Source organism: Corythoichthys intestinalis, chromosome 2 (genome assembly GCF_030265065.1).
Source record: "Corythoichthys intestinalis isolate RoL2023-P3 chromosome 2, ASM3026506v1, whole genome shotgun sequence".
Lineage (NCBI taxonomy): Eukaryota > Metazoa > Chordata > Actinopteri > Syngnathiformes > Syngnathidae > Corythoichthys > Corythoichthys intestinalis.
In genome coordinates, this window is record NC_080396.1 from 43,929,753 (window position 1) to 43,948,036 (window position 18,284).

General features: G+C 40.3%; 1 protein-coding gene across 9 annotated transcripts in view; it reads left to right on the forward strand.

Moving 5' to 3' along the window:
- ubr4 (ubiquitin protein ligase E3 component n-recognin 4) overlaps positions 1–17,759 on the forward strand; it is an 80,881-nt gene extending 63,122 nt beyond the window's left edge. For all 9 annotated transcript variants that reach the window (XM_057822837.1, XM_057822860.1, XM_057822870.1 and 6 more), the window contains 43 exons: positions 39–248; positions 320–469; positions 547–774; positions 1,800–1,878; positions 1,968–2,195; positions 2,285–2,453; positions 2,589–2,733; positions 2,936–3,021; positions 3,091–3,178; positions 3,265–3,458; positions 3,540–3,779; positions 3,862–4,000; positions 5,443–5,568; positions 5,671–5,799; positions 5,891–6,240; positions 6,402–6,492; positions 6,617–6,701; positions 6,857–6,984; positions 7,227–7,356; positions 7,433–7,593; positions 7,676–7,785; positions 8,059–8,200; positions 9,121–9,202; positions 9,338–9,511; positions 10,505–10,626; positions 10,700–10,897; positions 11,032–11,112; positions 11,196–11,283; positions 11,422–11,549; positions 11,744–11,851; positions 11,930–12,046; positions 12,137–12,327; positions 12,393–12,566; positions 12,653–12,752; positions 13,674–13,892; positions 13,985–14,098; positions 14,181–14,323; positions 14,419–14,544; positions 14,823–15,017; positions 15,116–15,340; positions 15,425–15,515; positions 16,458–16,620; positions 16,741–17,759. In XM_057822837.1, coding sequence (XP_057678820.1) covers positions 39–248; positions 320–469; positions 547–774; positions 1,800–1,878; positions 1,968–2,195; positions 2,285–2,453; positions 2,589–2,733; positions 2,936–3,021; positions 3,091–3,178; positions 3,265–3,458; positions 3,540–3,779; positions 3,862–4,000; positions 5,443–5,568; positions 5,671–5,799; positions 5,891–6,240; positions 6,402–6,492; positions 6,617–6,701; positions 6,857–6,984; positions 7,227–7,356; positions 7,433–7,593; positions 7,676–7,785; positions 8,059–8,200; positions 9,121–9,202; positions 9,338–9,511; positions 10,505–10,626; positions 10,700–10,897; positions 11,032–11,112; positions 11,196–11,283; positions 11,422–11,549; positions 11,744–11,851; positions 11,930–12,046; positions 12,137–12,327; positions 12,393–12,566; positions 12,653–12,752; positions 13,674–13,892; positions 13,985–14,098; positions 14,181–14,323; positions 14,419–14,544; positions 14,823–15,017; positions 15,116–15,340; positions 15,425–15,515; positions 16,458–16,620; positions 16,741–16,805 — 6,312 coding nt within the window. In that variant the 3' untranslated portion in view covers positions 16,806–17,759. The remainder of the gene's footprint in view (positions 1–38; positions 249–319; positions 470–546; positions 775–1,799; positions 1,879–1,967; positions 2,196–2,284; positions 2,454–2,588; positions 2,734–2,935; positions 3,022–3,090; positions 3,179–3,264; positions 3,459–3,539; positions 3,780–3,861; positions 4,001–5,442; positions 5,569–5,670; positions 5,800–5,890; positions 6,241–6,401; positions 6,493–6,616; positions 6,702–6,856; positions 6,985–7,226; positions 7,357–7,432; positions 7,594–7,675; positions 7,786–8,058; positions 8,201–9,120; positions 9,203–9,337; positions 9,512–10,504; positions 10,627–10,699; positions 10,898–11,031; positions 11,113–11,195; positions 11,284–11,421; positions 11,550–11,743; positions 11,852–11,929; positions 12,047–12,136; positions 12,328–12,392; positions 12,567–12,652; positions 12,753–13,673; positions 13,893–13,984; positions 14,099–14,180; positions 14,324–14,418; positions 14,545–14,822; positions 15,018–15,115; positions 15,341–15,424; positions 15,516–16,457; positions 16,621–16,740) is intronic.
- Positions 17,760–18,284: the final 525 nt, after the last annotated feature.

Sequence of the window (18,284 nt, forward strand, 5' to 3'; positions counted from 1 at the left end):
TTTGGTACTCATGGTGTGCACTCTTTTGTTTCTACCAGTCATCCTCTCTTATTTCCAACGCGACGGCAACCGCCTTGCTGAGTTTGGGTGCCGTTGACTACTGCCTCCATGTGCTCAAATCCCTGCTGGAGTTCTGGAAGAGCCAGCAGGGCGAAGAAGAAAATGTGACCACGAGCCAGCTCCTTCGCCCACACACATCCTCCTCTCCCCCAGACATGAGCCCCTTTTTCCTTCGCCAATATGTCAAGGTATACAATCATGGAGTCATGTCACGTGAAGATGACTTGTTAATTTAAAACTGATTTGTTCCTGCTATTAGGGACATGCAGCTGATGTTTTTGAAGCCTATTCGCAGCTGCTCACTGAAATGGTGCTTCGATTACCGTATCAGATCAAAAAGATAGCTGACACAAACCCACGTATCCCTGCTCCTGTCTTTGAACATTCCTGGTTCTACTATTTGTCAGAAGTAAGACTTTGGGTTAACCTAGCGTCTTTTTCTGTTTGATAATATTTTCTTTTAAAAAAAAAATCTTTTGTTTTCAGTATCTTATGATCCAGCAGACACCATTTGTCAGGAGGCAAGTGAGAAAACTGCTGCTTTTTATCTGCGGCTCAAAGGAAAAGTATCGTCAGTTGCGGGATCTGCACACTCTCGATTCTCACATGCGCAGCATCAAAAAGCTTCTGGAAGAACAGGGTATCTTCCTGCGGGCGGGCATAGTTACAGCTTCATCTGGCTCAGCTCTGCAGTATGACACACTCATCAACCTGGTCAGTGTTAATTTGGTAGACAAGACATGTTTTTTGCGTTTGTGTCGATTTAACGAATTTGAGTTTGTTTTTTTTTAATTACAGATGATTAAAAAAAAATGTTGTTTGTTGTTTTTCTTTTTGCCACAAAAGAAACCTAACAACCAGTTATTGAATAGATTGTTCAATGAGTAAAAGTTTGTTTCTTTGTGTTTTTTTTTTTTTTTTTTTTTTTTTTTTTTTTTAAGGGCTGGAAAAAATATTTAAGACGGAGGTTTAGCACTGTTCTACATTACTTGTGGTCAACATTTAACTTTTAGTCAACAATTAAAAAAAACAAAATTTAGCCTCATAAAGACATTGTGTCCACTTTTTGTAAACAAATGTGGCCTACATGACCCAAAATGTGCTGTCCACATTAATAATCATTATTTTATATATCTTAAAATTATAAATTAATAAAAATGTTAATAGAGAAAAAAAATATGAATGTAACAAAAATTACAAATGTAACTACAGTTCTATGAATCCCGTATGACCGCCAGAGCTAAGAAACCTCGTTCTCATATGAGAAGCTTCTGTAGGGACTGGATCTGTGTTGACACCGGAACTTATACCTGTTCTGAGTCGAGCAGGGGTCACAGGTGACCTTTTGGTATTTATACACCCACTGTGCATGCGCTAAGGGATCATTCAGTGATTTCTGCACCGCCCTCCGTCGGTCAGCGGGGATGATATAGAACTGTTAATTGACAACAATGAACATCCAATTCATTTGAAAAGGGAGGCCTGGCTATGATGCTCATGTTTGAGTACTATTGTTGGTGCTAGTCGTCCAATCCCTTTTGGCTGACAATGATCATCCATTGCTACCCTCTCCCAAACAAAATGGATTAGTTGTCTAGCCAATGAGTTAAATCTGTGGCCTGTAAAGGGTTACACTTGTTTTGAGCTTACTTCATCTTTTCATCTTATTGTCTCCTTAAAAGGGCCTAGCATGTTTTAATCACTACCTTCTGATTTTGGTGTTGTCTCTGTCAATACAGATGGAGCACCTTAAAGCTTGTGCTGAAATCGCCACTCAGAGGACAATCAACTGGCAGAAGTTTTGCGTGAAAGATGACTGTCAGTAGATTCCGATTCGTTTTCATAAATTGAAGTTCATATCACCATGACGGTTTCCATTTTCATACGTTCTTTTGTTTCCTCTTTAGCGGTGTTGTACTTCCTGCTTCAAGTCAGTTTCCTAGTGGATGAGGGTGTTTCCCCAGTCCTTTTGCAGTTGCTCTCATGTGCCATATGTGGTAGCAAGGTGCTGGCCAACTCCTCCTCATTATCATCAGGGGGTTCAAGTGGTGGACAAGGAGGAACATCTCAGTCCTCCCAGAGCAAGTCTTCTAGTAAAAAGAGCAAAAAAGAGGACAAAGAGAAGGATAAAGAGGGTGAGGGACTGATATAAGTTTTGTTGTGCAGTGATGATACTTGAGTGCACATGACTCTGTTAAATGTGCTTGATTTTTCTTGACCGTAGGTGATGGAGCTGGAAGTCAGGAGGATCAGTTATGCATGGCTCTGGTTAGTCAGCTCAATAAGTTTGCGGACAAGGAGACACTCATCCAATTTTTGCGCTGCTTTCTGCTTGAGTCCAACTCATCAGCGGTGCGCTGGCAGGCCCACTGCTTAGCATTACATATCTACAGGTACTATAAAAAAGACCATATGTTGTTTCACAAAAGCATTAAAAAGTAGATTGCTGCATATACCGTTATGTATAAGTGAATTTGCGATCATGACTTACAGTATAACACATAACCAGTATGTTAATTTTTCACCAGGAACTCAAGTAAATCTCAGCAAGAGTTGTTGCTTGAGCTCACATGGGCCATTTGGCCAGAGCTCCCTGCATATGGCCGCAAAGCTGCGCAATTTGTCGACCTTCTCGGGTACTTTTCACTCAAGACTCCACAGACTGAGAAAAAGGTACCTACACAGTCTATGAAATCTATTTTCTGTCTCTTTAATTATCGGGCAACGACATTCATTGGTAGTCATTCTGTAATGTTATTTGAGTGAAAGTTTTTTTTTTCCGTTTTAATTTAACAAGTCTGTCCTATCACATTTGCCTACAATACTTTGTAGTTGCTGATTCATGTACATCATAGGTATGTTTCCTTTTTTCCAGCTGAAGGAGTACTCCCAGAAGGCAGTGGAAATCCTGAGAACACAGAACCATATCCTGACCAATCACCCAAACTCCAACATCTACAAGTATGTTTAATGAGCCATGCTACCGTTTAATATAGAGTTGAGGTCATTCATTTTTGCCTTCTCCTCCAGCACTTTGTCAGGTCTGGTGGAATTTGATGGTTTTTACCTGGAAAGTGACCCCTGCTTGGTGTGTAATAATCCAGAGGTTCCTTTCTCGGTGTGTATAACTAAAGCTCATTCAGCCTGGACAATTCATTAATTGTAAACATTCTTAACATTGTTTTTTATTGTTTTCACCCTAAGAATATCAAACTGTCCTCTATCAAAGTGGATACCCGCTACACTACAACACAACAGGTTGTCAAGCTTATTGGCAGCCATACCATTAGCAAAGTTACTGTGAAGATTGGTGACCTCAAACGTACCAAAATGGTTCGCACTATAAACCTCTACTACAACAACAGGACTGTGCAAGCCATTGTGGAGCTGAAGAACAAGTGTGTTTAAATTTTTTTATCAATGTGATGTCATCTCAATGCAGAAAAATGGGAACCCTCACTCTGCTTTTACATTTTTAGGCCTGCTCGCTGGCATAAAGCCAAGAAAGTACAACTGACCCCGGGTCAAACCGAAGTGAAAATTGACCTCCCTTTACCCATTGTTGCATCAAACTTAATGATTGAGTTCTCTGACTTCTATGAGAACTACCAGGCCTCCACTGAGACGTTGCAATGTCCACGCTGCAGCGCCTCTGTGCCTGCCAACCCTGGAGTGTGTGGAAACTGTGGCGAGAATGTCTATCAATGCCACAAGTGCAGGTGAGCAGCACATTGTCTCAGCAATTCTATGGTGTATAATACTTAATCCTTAAATTGTTTTATATGTATTCATTTTTTTCAGGTCCATCAACTACGATGAAAAGGACCCCTTCCTGTGCAACGCTTGTGGTTTCTGCAAATATGCCAGATTTGACTTCATGCTATATGCCAAACCATGTTGTGCTGTGGATCCTATTGAGAACGAAGAAGACAGAAAAAAAGTAGGGCTGCAGCTATCGAATATTTTAGTAATCGACTAAAAATTCTATCGAGTAATCGGATAAAACATGTTTTTTTTAGGTAAAGAGCAATTATAAATATACATGAGAAAAAAAGATATTTAATCCAATATTGAACCATTTTCAGTCAATGTCTTTATTTTCGATGTACATTGTTGAAATCAGCCAACAATTGCATCTCAGATGTGACTAGGAAAAAAATTCACTGCTTTCACTCAAAAAAACTTCTAGATGTTATAAAACAATAATATATTCGTATAAATTTTATATTTCTTAGCTAAAAATGTAATTACGCTTGATAACACACATCACTTGAAAGCTACGTGTTTTTCCCACGTGTTTCAATTGAATTTCCATTTGTGTCAAGCTATTTTTAAGTTCTAGTTAAGTTTTAAGTTAGTTTAAACTGTAAGTACTGATAGGATTTTGAGTTTTTGCAGTGTTCAAAATAAATTTGATACCTGCTGTATTGGAGCACATTGGGGAACAGTGCTACTTGGTGTTATATTCAGCAATGACTACTGAGCCAAAACTGACAGTTAGCTTTATTATGTTTTAATTTTACACCCTCATCACTCTACAGCGCTGTGTTTTTACAGATTAAATAAAGCCTGTATGTAAGACACGTTAGCCACGCATTGACAGTGGTCATAATCAATAGAAACCTACCCCTCCGAAGGGCTAACGTTACTTGAGCGAGTGACAGTAACGTTATATTTATTAGCGCTGAGTACTGCTTAAAGATGGCGGTTGTTTACTAACGCTGTCCAGACACGGCCGAGTCTGTCATTTTGCATCTAGTCCTAAATGCATGCGATATCTATGAGACGCATAGGACACTACCTGCTACCACACTAGCATCATGCGGGCATAGTTTTTAGCAACGTCGGCGTAGTTTTTTAGCGGCTGTCGGCTGCAGTAAAAAAAAATTTTTTTTTAATTGCTTCTTCCTCTACGCACGTGACGTCAGCGCATTGTCCCGCATTAAAAGTAGTCCGGGCAAAACGTGATGCTTAGAGCTGGCAAAATTAAACGATTCCTCGAGGTGAATAAAATTACTCTGATCAGTTTTTAAACTCAAGTTTCTCGAGTATTCGTTTCAGCTCTAAAAAAAAAAAAAAAAGTAAGTGGCTTATTCGTTATTCAAAACTTTGTTTGGGTGGAGGCCCCGGTTAATCTGGTTGGAGCAAAATATTATATATTCCTCTAAAATGAAGTCCTGTTCAGTTCAAAGTCCATTTTACTAAAAATGTTGTGTTTTTTGTGTTTTCCCCCCCCTCAAAACCTGAAAATTCAAGTTAACTTGGTTGACTTGAAATTTCAAATTATTATTATTTTTTTTTTATTACAGTGTGTCTTTGCTCCTTCTGACCATATAAATATATTGCCATACATATTTTAACAATGTGTTTTTATCCTTGCAGGCTGTGACAAACATCAACACCCTTCTGGAAAAAGCTGATCGTGTCTACCATCAGCTGATGGGTCACCGGCCCCAGCTGGAAAGCCTTTTGTCCAAAGTCAACGAGGCCGCTCCGGAGAAGCCACAAGTAAGTCTTTGAGCGCATTTGTTCTGCAGAATTTGAAACTTGGGAACGGCTATTCATAAATTTTTTTTTCTTTTCTTTTTTTTTTTTTTTTAAACCCTTCAGGATGACACCGCAGCTGCCGCCGGTCTTGGTACATCTTCTGCTAATGTAAACAGATACATTCAGCAGCTAGCTCAGGAGTACAGTGGAGACTGCAAAACATCATTTGATGAACTCTCCAAGATTATACAGGTTGGAGACAAAGTAGCTGGGACCTGCCAAGATTATGCTGAAGCATTTGTATGAGTATCGCTGCATCTGCTGTTTGGTTCTTCTTCCACAGAAAGTCCTTGCATCTCGCAAGGAGCTGCTTGAATATGATCTACAGCAGCGCGAGGCTGCCACCAAGTCCTCCCGCAGTAGCAGCAGCCACCAGCCGACCTTCACGGCCAGCCAATACCGCGCCCTCTCGGTGCTGGGTTGTGGCCACACTTCCTCCAACAAGTGTTACGGCTGTGCCTCGGCAGTCACAGGTCACTGTATCACACTGCTGCGGGCGCTGGCCACTAACCCAGCCCTCCGACAGATCCTTGTCCTCCAAGGGCTTATCCGTGAGCTTTTTGAATACAATTTACGCCGGGGTACTGCAGCCATGCGGGAAGAGGTACGCCAGCTAATCTGTCTGCTGACCAGGTACGACACAGCTCTTTATTTTATTGGAGTTTCATATAATACCTTCACACCACCCTTAACCTGTCTGATGCTTGTGCAATTAAACCAAATCTCATCTGCTTTTGATTATTTGTTCGTTCCGTGGCAATTTTGCTTTTCAAGTAATTATTATTGTTTCTCAGAGATCACCCTGAAGCCACACAGCAGATGAATGACCTTATCATCGCTAAGGTTTCTGCAGCCCTCAAGGGTCACTGGGCCAATCCCGACCTGGTATGCGTGCGTCAATCACCTGTTCTTTTGTTTTTAGTGTACTGAAGCAGGGACACATTTATCTGTTTGGAAAATATACTGACAAGTATATTTTTTACCACAATCTGTTGTTTACATCCAACAGGTTAGTAATCTACAGTATGAAATGCTGCTGTTAACTGACTCCATTTCAAAAGAGGGAGGATGCTGGGAGTTACGGCTGCGCTGTGGTAAGTGGGTGGAGTTATTTTGAAGCATCAACAGCTAGATGTGAGTCCAATTCACGCACCTATGAGGCACAACTTTTTCAGTCGTATTTGTGCTTTCAATGTTATTTATATTTTTATTTGTCATGGAAATGATAAAATGATTTTTTTTCTTGCAGCCCTCAGTCTATTCCTGATGTCAGTTAACATCAAGACGCCTGTAGTGGTGGAGAACATAACACTCATGTGCCTGAAAATCCTGCAGAAGCTTATCAAACCCCCTGCCCCAACGAGCAAGAAGAACAAGGTGAACATTCTGTAATCATGCTGAGGCATTGTGTTCAGGGTCAATCAAAATGTGCCGTTGAGGCTCAATGGTGACTGAAAAGTTGATGCGGAACCATATTTAAAATCCCCACTATTCGAAATACGATAGAGCTATACATTGATAGACACAATGTAAAAAAAAAAAAAAAAGAGAGATTTAAATGTATGCTTAATCTTGGGTATAGTTTTTGATCACACCTCATCTGCATCTGTCTGTTGAAGGATGCTGCTACTGAATCCCTGACCACCGTGAGGCCCTACAGTAATGAAATCCATGCTCAGGCCCAAATGTGGCTCAAGAAGGATCCCAAAGCTTCATATGAGGCCTGGAAAAAATGCCTCCCTGCAAGATGTAAGTGTTGTCCAGACAAGTGCCAAATCTTATAATTGTTGAAACCAATGCTCCTGCCAATTATTCGGCATGACAGGCCATGAGATGGTGACAAAACCTCAGGGAAAGGGTGAACTGCGGAAGCAATATCTGCTGGAGAAGTATGTATGGAAGTGGAAGCAGTTCATGAGGTCCAGAAGAGGGGAAAGCCTTTTCCCTCGCCTCCTCAAGCTGAGCCACAATAATTGGCTTCGGCAGGTAAATTTATTTTTTATAATGTCTTACTGGACTCAGATGTGCACTCAGAATTTTGTTGATTTGTGTTTTTTTTTTGCTGCAGGTCCTTTTCACGCCTGCCACTCAAGCTGCCAGACAGGCTGCTTGCACCATTGTGGAGGCTCTCACGACAATTCCCAGCCGCAAACAACAAGTTTTGGGCCTGCTCACTAGGTTAGAATCTTGAAGAATTAAGGCGGCGCATTCTTTTAAATTGTTGTCAACATGTTCTGACTGAAAAGGAATGATAGTCAAGTTCCCAATACTCTCACACTTTTAAGATCTCATATGACTTAATTGGGTCCGCCAATTTGACAAATGAGAACTTGGATGCACTTGCTCTTCTTTTGCCATACTTTTAAAGACAGTGTAAATGTATGCTAATGTAAATTAGCACATAATTTAAGCAATGTTAAAGATGAAAATGTTTTTTTCTGTGTCTGTAAGTTACCTGGATGAGCTTAGTTTGGCTGGAGAGTGTGCAGCAGAGTACCTGGGTCTCTACCAAAAGTTGATCAAACCAACACACTGGAAAGTTTACTTAGCTGCACGGGGAGTCCTTCCCTACATAGGCAACCTCATTACAAAGGTAAAGTCTGATTTAGAACTTTCTATGTCTAAATTCAACAATGTGCAATCAATTTTATATGCTTATAAAGTGTTTAACCTATTAATAATTCGCTGCAAGGCAAGGCAAATTTATTTATATAGCACAATTCAACACAAGGCAATTCAAAGTGCTTTACATCACATGAAGACCATAAAAATCACATTTAAATCAACACAACGTAAAAACCAAGACAAATGATCGCATTTAATCACAGAATAAAAATAAAATAAAAATAAAACAAAAATAAAAATAAAAAACTACTACTACTAATAATCATTGAAATCAGCAATGGAGATAAGCACAAGAGGAATAGAAGGCAGGTAGGTTGAAATATATAGACAGTTATGGATATGCAGTGCCAAACAAAAGCGTTTTTAGCCCTGATTTAAAGGAGCTAACAGTTTGAGCATACTTCAGACGTTCGGGTAACTTGTTCCAGAGGTGAGGAGCATAATAACTAAATGCTGCCTCACCCTGCTTGGTTCTTGTTCTTGGAACATGCAGAAGACCCGTTCCAGACGACCTTAGGGGTCTAGATGTCTCATAGGAATCTAACAAGTCAAGCATGTATTTTGGTCCAAGGCCATTAAGTGTTTTGTAGACGAGCAGTAGTATTTTATAGTCTATCCTTTGACTCACTGGAAGCCAGTGTAGCGATTTCAAAACCGGTGTAATGTGGTCCAGCTTCCTTGTATTTGTGAGGACTCTGGCTGCAGCATTCTTTACTAGCTGCAGCTTCCTGACTGATTTTTTATCAAGACCTGTAAATATACCGTTGCAGTAGTCCAATCTGCTGAAAATGAATGCATGCATAAGCTGTAAAACGTTTACAGTCATATTTGTCAGTTAATTGTGTTGGGCAATTATTTCAACGTTATGTTTGCAATTGTCTCTCACAGGAAATAGCCAACCTGCTGGCCCTGGAGGAGGCTACCCTGAGTACAGATTTGCAGCAAGGCTATGCGCTTAAGAGCTTTACTGGTATGCGGATGTATTATTTCTTCATCTGAACACGGCATTGAATTGTTGACATCGGTTTTAAGTACATTAGAGCAAGGATTTGTATTGTTCTTTCTAAAATGTTTTTTTCTAAATGTTCTTGTTTTGTTATGGTAGGATTACTATCATCATTTGTGGAGGTGGAGTCCATTAAACGACATTTTAAGAGCCGGCTGGTTGGCACAGTCCTAAATGGCTATCTCTGTCTAAGAAAGCTCGTTGTCCAACGCACAAAACTCATTGATGAGACTCAGGACATGCTTCTGGAGATGCTCGAGGACATGACCACAGGTCAGCTGAGGTTTCATATTTAACTACAGTCGCGGTTCTCTGGGTAACTACTAGACAACAACTATTAGTCGATTTTTTTTTTCTATTAAATATATTTGCTTTTTTAAAGTTTCTCTTAGTTTGATCTTTTTAGGGGAATTGACCAATGGAAAATATTTCGTGGCACTTTATCATCACTTCAAGAATTTTGGGGGGGTTAGAAAATGTATCGTTAATGAAAAAAGTAAATGTAATTATAGGGCACTCATTAGCTGCCATTGACAACGCTAGATATTCAATCATTTTTAACTGAGAAGAGGGTGGCAGCGAACGATTGCTAACAGCCCCCCAGTCAAAATGGAATGGACATCAATTGCTGTCAATGGCACATTCATTTATTCATTCATTTTCCATGCCACTTTTCTGCCCGTAGTTAGCTGGGATAGGCTCCAGCACCTCCGCACAGATAGAATAAAATTCACTGCGAGTTCTCCCAGTTCAAATGAATTAGACTAACCCTTATAGTGAAGAAAATACAGTATAATGAAATGTTTAAAAAATAATAAATGAACTTTAAAAATGTATTAGAGGCCATAACCAAAGTCTATTTCTGTTTTTATTCTTTTTAATTGCATTTTTTTTTCATAAAAATGTATTTTATTGATTTCTTTTTTTTTTTTAATTATTATTAATAAAAAAATGTACGTATATAAAAATAATAATAAAAACGATTGAAGCAGAAATAAGTCTGGCCACTTATGTGGACATCACAGTTCGGTCATGTAGGCCACACTTGTATACCAAATGTTAATATTGTGGCAGTTTTTTAGTAAATGACCAAAAATAGTCACTTGCCCTATAAAGGATTGGCGAACTATTCATAGTCGTGCCTGGTCCAGATTTAGGGTACTGCTTTTGAAGGATGTACCGTACGCGGCCATGCTGGTAACCTTATTTTTTTCCCCACAGTTGACATGATGTACAATGCGTCTGACCATTTTGCAATGTTCTTAGGTACCGAGTCAGAAACCAAGGCCTTCATGGCGGTGTGTATAGAGACTGCAAAGAGATACAATTTGGATGACTACAGAACACCTGTGTTCATTTTTGAGAGACTGTGTAGCATCATTTATCCTGTAAGTTAGCTTTATCCCATGTTTATTTTACTGAGATTTACAGAGTAATGACTTAGTCTTTTTTCCTTTGAAGGAGGAGAACGAGGTGACAGAGTTCTTTGTAACTCTGGAAAAAGATCCTCAGCAGGAAGACTTCCTTCAAGGTCGCATGCCTGGAAACCCATACAGTAGCAACGAGCCAGGAATTGGCCCTCTCATGAGGGACATCAAGAACAAAATCTGTCAGGACTGCGACCTGGTAGCACTCCTTGAAGATGATAGTGGCATGGAGGTAAAAAAAAATCCTGTATTTCTACTGCCATTTCAATATCATCTTCTTTTGCTACTCCTGACCTTATTTGGTCATCAGGCTGACTGATTGCTTAAAAGACTTTAAGAAATGGTTTGGTTTATTTTTTTCCTCAGCTTTTGGTGAACAACAAAATCATAAGCTTGGATCTGTCTGTAGCTGAAGTCTACAAGAGGGTTTGGTGCCCAACCAATGAGGTAAAGTTCTAATGTCAAACCACTAATGATGCCCGTGTTTGAAATATTAGTCATCAAGTTAACACTGCACTTTGTTTTACAAGGGGGAACCAATGAGGATCATTTACCGAATGAGAGGTCTCCTGGGGGATGCAACGGAGGAGTTTATTGAGTCGCTGGACTCGACCACAGGTTATATTTCGAATTTATGTCCCATGCTATTAAGGCTCTTTTGTCTGCCAAGTTTTCTTGCGTATGTCTTCATCAAATCACTTTACCTTGTCTATGGATTTGAATTAAAAAAAAATGCCCACCCCTTTTTTTCTCTAGATGAGGAGGAGGATGATGAGGAGGTATACAAGATGGCCGGAGTGATGGCACAGTGCGGCGGACTGGAATGTATGCTAAATCGGCTGTCAGGAATTAAAGATTTCAAACAGGGACGCCACCTGCTCACGGTAAGATGCGGTTGTACTTCATTTCCAAAGGAGACTGAAATACATCATGATGCAATAAAACAATGCCAGGTTCAATAAAAGCAATTAGCAAATGTTCTTATAAATGAACTTAAAAAGAGTGCCCAATGCAATTTGATATCTTGAAAATGAAAATCATCTTTTACCCGATTCAAAGATTATCTGCTTTGTATTAGGTTTTACTGAAGCTATTCAGTTATTGTGTAAAAGTGAAAATCAACCGGCAACACCTAGTCAAACCGGAGATGAACACGCTCAACGTCATGCTCGGAACTCTGAACTTGGTAAGGGATTTCTGTCTTTAGTATGGTGGCTGAGGAGGAGTCGAAGGTATGCACAACAACATTGTCTTCCTTCTTTAGGGTTTAGTTGCCGAACAGGAGAGTAAGGATAGTGGTGGTGCCTCTGTAGCAGAGCAAGTTCTGAGCATCATGGAGATCATTCTGGATGAAGCTAATGCAGAGATTTCAGAGGACAAGGTAGGTACCAAAGTGGCAGCATTCGAACTCAAAAGAGCACAGACACCTAGCAAACCCGACAGGTAACAATAGCCACGTCTATTTTTGTAGGGTAACTTGTTGCTGACAGGCGACAAGGATCAGCTGGTCATGTTGCTTGACCAGATCAACACTCCCTTTGTGCGCTCCAACCCCAGCGTACTGCAGGGTCTGCTTCGCATCATCCCGTACCTGTCGTTTGGCGAACTGGAAAAGATGAGAATCTTAGTCGAGCGGTTCAAGCCATGCTGCAGTTTTGATAAGTAGGTCTCACTGTTATGTTCAAAAGTGTGCCAAAGTAGTCTTCTTAATTTTGTTTTTCCTTCAGGTACGATGAGGAACACAGCGCTGATGACAAAGTGTTTCTCGACTGTTTCTGTAAAATTGCAGCTGGAATAAAAAATAATAGCAAAGGCCATCAGCTCAAAGACCTTATTCTGCAAAAGGGAATCACACAAAATGCACTGGATTACATGAAGAAACATATCCCAAATGCCAAAAAGTATGCACCTTGTGATTCTTCCTTTTCTTTGAGTGCAGAAAAAATGTCTTTATTGGCGGAAATTTAAATCTTTTTTTTATCACCAGTCTTGATGCAGACATCTGGAAAAAGTTCCTTTCACGCCCCGCACTGCCCTTCATTCTTAGATTGCTTCGTGGCTTGACTACCCAGCATCCCCCCACACAGGTTTGACTTTTTTGTTGTTGTGTATGACCCGAAATAATATTCAACGCATCGACTGCTGTTGACGATGATAGACGAAACGGTTGCTCTAAAAAAGGCAGTTTTTACATTGATCACACTGTAAACTTGGGATATTACCGGTTTACAACACTCAAAGAAAGGAAACCCATAAATAACCTTGCCACTGTTCTAACGCCTTTAATCTTATTTCATAAACTAGAAAATGCAATTTCCTGAGAAATTGCTTGCGGATGCTTTGCTCTTCTGTGGGGTAAATTAGTGTGGGTCAATTGCTGTTGTTTTTGTGCATTTACAGGTCACTTTCTGTTCATTTTAAGGTATCATTTTCTATTCAACCGGGATACCTTTTGTTTTATTTGAGGACAAGTCTGTATCACTTCATGTTGATTTTGCCGCAAGGTTTTTGTCAAAAATGACGACCGCTAATGGTCCAAGTTGAAAATCAATAGGAGTGAATGGAAACATTTTTGTGGGTGTTGACAAAAAATAGGGAAGCTTTGTGAAATTCAGTGAAACTACAATTTTGCCAAAGACTAGCTGATAACTTTTGTGCATCTGTAGTTTGTGAAGTTTTATGAAGATTTTATGTCAATGAGACAAAAATGATAGAAGAATTTTTCAATGTTTTTGCCACGGGAAATGAATAGGGCTTTTTTTTTTTTTTTTTTTTTTTTTTTTTTTTTTTTTAAACTGTTTTGGCAGTCAAACATGATCATTCAAAGCCAGCCATGCCAGTTCAAATGGGTTTGGTAATTATCACTGCCATGGGAGCGAATGAGTTGATAACATTACGTCATTCATTCTTTTATTGTCCGAGCCGCTTATACTTCACAAGGGTCACAGGGGAGCCGGGTGTCAAGTCATCATAAATGAAAAGAAATATTTGACCTTTTCTTTGTTCAGGTGCTGATAGGCACCGATTCAATTCCCAACCTCCACAAGCTGGAGCAGGTTTCCAGTGATGAAGGTATCGGTACGCTCGCAGAGAACCTTCTGGAAGCGCTGCGGGAGCACAGCGAAGTTAATTTGAAAATCGAAGCGGCACGCAGGGAAACCCGAGCGGAAAAAAAGCGGATGGCCATGGCCATGAGACAGAAGGCTCTGGGAACTCTGGGCATGACGGTACAGTCCCTCGTTAACCTAGCTTTGATTTTTTCATTGTTCTTACGTATGATTTTGACAAGGAGCGTGTTGCGTCTGCTTTTGGCTTTCAGACAAATGAAAAGGGTCAAGTGGTGACCAAAACTTCCCTTTTGAAACAAATGGATGAGCTGATAGAGGAGCCTGGCTTGACTTGTTGCATATGTAGAGAAGGTTACAAATTCCAGGTAAAGAAAAATATTTTTCAATTGCCAGCGGTGTTACTTAAGTCAGGTACAGAGATTGAACAGGAATATTTTTTGATTGCAGCCCACTAAGGTCCTAGGTATATACACTTTCACGAAACGGGTGTCATTAGAGGAATTTGAGAACAAGCCTCGCAAGCAGCAAGGCTACAGCACTGTATCGCACTTTAATATCGTCCACTACGACTGCCACCTGGCAGCAGTCAGGTAGAAATATCTTTGCTTTTTAGCTTTTTAGAAAGTCATCGCTCACTCTTTGCATAAGTTAAAAAAAAAAAAAAAAATGTTTTCCTCCACTGCAGGCTGGCACGTGGGCGAGAAGAGTGGGAAAGCGCCGCTCTCCAAAACGCCAACACCAAGTGCAATGGACTACTTCCTGTTTGGGGGCCACATGTGCCAGAATCAGCATTTGCTACTTGCTTAGCACGGTAAAAACACGTAGATCACCACAAGAAATCCTAACCCTTTATTAGGGCAAGTGACTATTTTGGATAATTAATGAAAATAATACCCCATTAAAAACTAGGTGTCTACATATGCGTATATTTTCGGTCATGTAGGCCACAACATGAATCAAAATGTAATGTCCACATATGTTGACAAGTCTAGAGCTGTCAATGGTAGCCAATGATTTAAATAAGTGCTCTAGAAAGGGTTTCCCAAAAAAAATAATTGGTTTTTAACTACTTTTTTCTGTGCCACTCAGACACAACACATATCTTCAGGAATGCACTGGCCAGCGCGAGCCCACGTACCAACTCAACATCCATGACACCAAACTGCTCTTCCTTCGCTTTGCTACCGAACAATCATTCAGCGTAGACACGGGGGGAGGCGGCCGTGAGAGCAACATCCATCTCATCCCTTACATCATCCACACTGTGCTCTATGTGCTCAACACGTATGTACTGTGCCTCGTTTAGACATTATTGTTTGTATTCTATTGAACAGGTGATAAAGAAACCAGTGTAAAATCTGTATATCTGTTGACTTGTACAGGACACGGGCTACTTCTCGGGAGGAGAAGAACCTGCAGACTTTTCAGGAGCAGCCATGTGAGAAATGGGTGGAGAGCTCATACGAGGTAGAAGGGCCGCACTACTACACCGTCCTGGCGATGCACATCATGCCACCCGAACACTGGAGGACCTCCCGGATTTCCTTCCTCCGGAGACTTCTGGTGAACGCACACGCCCGCAAGGTGTCGGCGAGCAGCGTCAACAAGTATGGCCCTGATGTTTTTAAAAAATACGCGCGACTTGAAATGAGTTTTCCCTCATCTTGGCTGTCCTTTCTTCCCTTCCTCAGGCTTACAGATAAATCACCAAAGGAATATGCAGTTTACCGCTCACCGCTTCTCTTCTGGGGACTGGTGGATCTCGTTTATGACATGTTCAGGGTAAAGCCCTCAAGCTTACGAATTAAATATGAAATTAATGTCATTAATCTCTCCCAGGAACAACTAAGAACAGTTTAGGAATTCAATTTGTAAGGGTGTACCATCAAGCACTGATTTGTGAAAAGCCAGACATACCAATCCTGATTTTTGCCAATTCAAAGGCTCTGATATCTTCAATTACAAAAAAATGAAACGCCATAGTATTTTTGCTTTACAAAAAGATAATCACAAGAATTAAGGAAATGGATACATTTGCTGGTGAAGATAACTACTAAATTATATCAGGTTTCAAAGTTTTTTTTAAATTTTTTTTTTTTTACTTCTTTTACTTCTGATGCTGGAACAGTCTGAATTTGTACTTCTGATCCTGGAACAGTCTGAATTTGAGCTTTTACTCCACAATAGGTATTATCTGACTGAATTCCCTCAGAGGAAAGAGAGTAATGAGCCCATCTAGCGGCCTTAAACAACTAACACGCAGTGACTATGTATATGGAACTCCAATAAAAATTCCACTCCTCCCTGCATAAACGTAGCAAACCGGCAGATTTTACAATCTCAAACATTTTGTTAGCGTCATTACTATTATTATTATTATTGTGTATCATATTGCCTCTGTAAAGCCCTTTGAGACTTCTGTTGTGATTGAGGGCTATACAAATAAAATTGAATTGAATTGAATTGAATTACTGTATGAATTTAGCCATGCTCCCATTAATGATAAGAAATTTCCAGGATCGAGTGCAAGCAGGCCAATGTAGCTCAGTGACACTAGAAGTGATCGACGGACAATGCCGGGGTTTATTTTTAGTGATCGACTGATCACCGATCCCTCCAAATTTATCAAATTGGCCCAGATTGAGTTGTGCACTTTGTCATGTATTTGTCCTTCTAGTCCAATACAGCGCCATTAGCGTTTGTCTGCCTTTTTTGGTCCTGCAGAAAGTTCCCACCAGCAACACAGAAGGTGGCTGGTCATTCTCACTCGCCGAATACGTGCGTCACAACGACATGCCCATCTATGAAGCCTCGGAGCGCGTGCTCAGGGCTTTCCAGGATGAACTCATGCCTGCCGAATCCTTGGCAGAGTTCTTTGATGTTGTAGGTCAGTAGTATTACAATCACACACAGACATCTGAGAAACCCTGATCTCAAAACATGTCAACAGATGCTGACATTCTTTCTTTACACAGAAATGAGAAAACATGCCTTTCTCCTGTTTCAGGTCTCCTCGCTGAAATCCCTGATCCGGACCTCTTCCTGCTGGATTTGTTGAACTCTTTGCCCTGATTGGTAGTTTAATTCATCCACACACCAATTCCCAGTCCAAACCACATCACATTTACAATTGGGAAAGCCACCAAATGAACACTTCTCTTTATGCACACAGTGTATACACCATGCTTACCCCCAGCCCCACCCTCAATGACACTTTCAATTGAACTTTAAGCGAAATCTATGTGTAGTCTTCTAATCCATTACGACGTGTTGAGCACACAGCTAATTCCACACAAAGCAAACACAGATGACGACGTGCCGTGCTGAGCCAGCCGAGTGCTTGATTTTGTGACACGGATGGCTGGAGTGGTCGGACGACACGATGGGAGCGGCATTTGATTTTATCTTGTTTTGCTTTTGTTCCCTATTTAAGGTTTTGGTCAGCGTGTTTTAAAATGGCCGAGAACGCCTCACGTGCTCGTGATATAACTCGTCGTGTTTGGTTCTAACTGGAATTTGAGTGAAAGATGCCGTTTTTGTTTAGTGTGTGCGACCTTGGTTTCTTTTATTGACCTCTCACGCAACAGCGAGAAGAAAAAAGGAAAGTATTGATTAAGTTTTATGTACAACCTTGACACTATGCCTTGGTCACCTTAACCTTTTGTCAAAGAGTACGTCTGTTGCCGTGATATTTTAGATCTGTTGCAATACATATGTGCGTTATATTCCGGAACACCTTTTTGTTTTCAGCAATGGGTTTTTTTGTGTTTTTTTTTAATTAATGCTCCAATTAAATTACCCAAAAAAAGAAGGAAAAAAATGGGGCGACACAACCGCTGTTTCAGAGCAGCAAAGTGCAACTGAGTTCTATAGAACCTTGAGCAAAAGTATGGTGTTTGCCAGCTGAATGCATGGTGTGGACTTGACTCACTTTATTCTTCATTCACCCGCTGCTACAGTTGTTCAAATGTTGCTGAATGTCTGCTTTTTGAATTAGCCCTATGATTAATAAAGTTGATATATGGTTATGAAGATAAGAGTTTGACTTCTACTTTGTGACTCATGGAACAATGTGTACAGCACTGACTCCCATCATTTTGAGCCATGGGGGCACTTATGCCCCAGCAGCCCCCAAATTGACTTTTTTTTTTTTTTTTTGTATACAGTAAATGTAGTTTCACAGACAGGTTGCTATGAAATCATAATGAGTATTTTCAATTTTATTGCTTTTTTTTTTTTTTTTTTTTTTTTTTTAAAGACTACTTACTTGCATATAGGCCGTTCTGACAGGGAGGTCGCACCCATAGTTTGAAAACTGGGTATTTTAGGTTGACCCTCATATTGGTCACCCAACAAAATGGGAGGTTTTTGGGGCAATTTTCGATACCAATATGACAAACCAAACTAAGTACATTTGTATTGTGATTTAAAGACTATATTCATTACTCGACTGTATATTTAGTAACAGCTTGCATACATAGAAACAACTATAAGTACATGACACAAACAATGCCAGTGTGCTAAATAGTTTGTAGTTTTTGTTTCCTAACA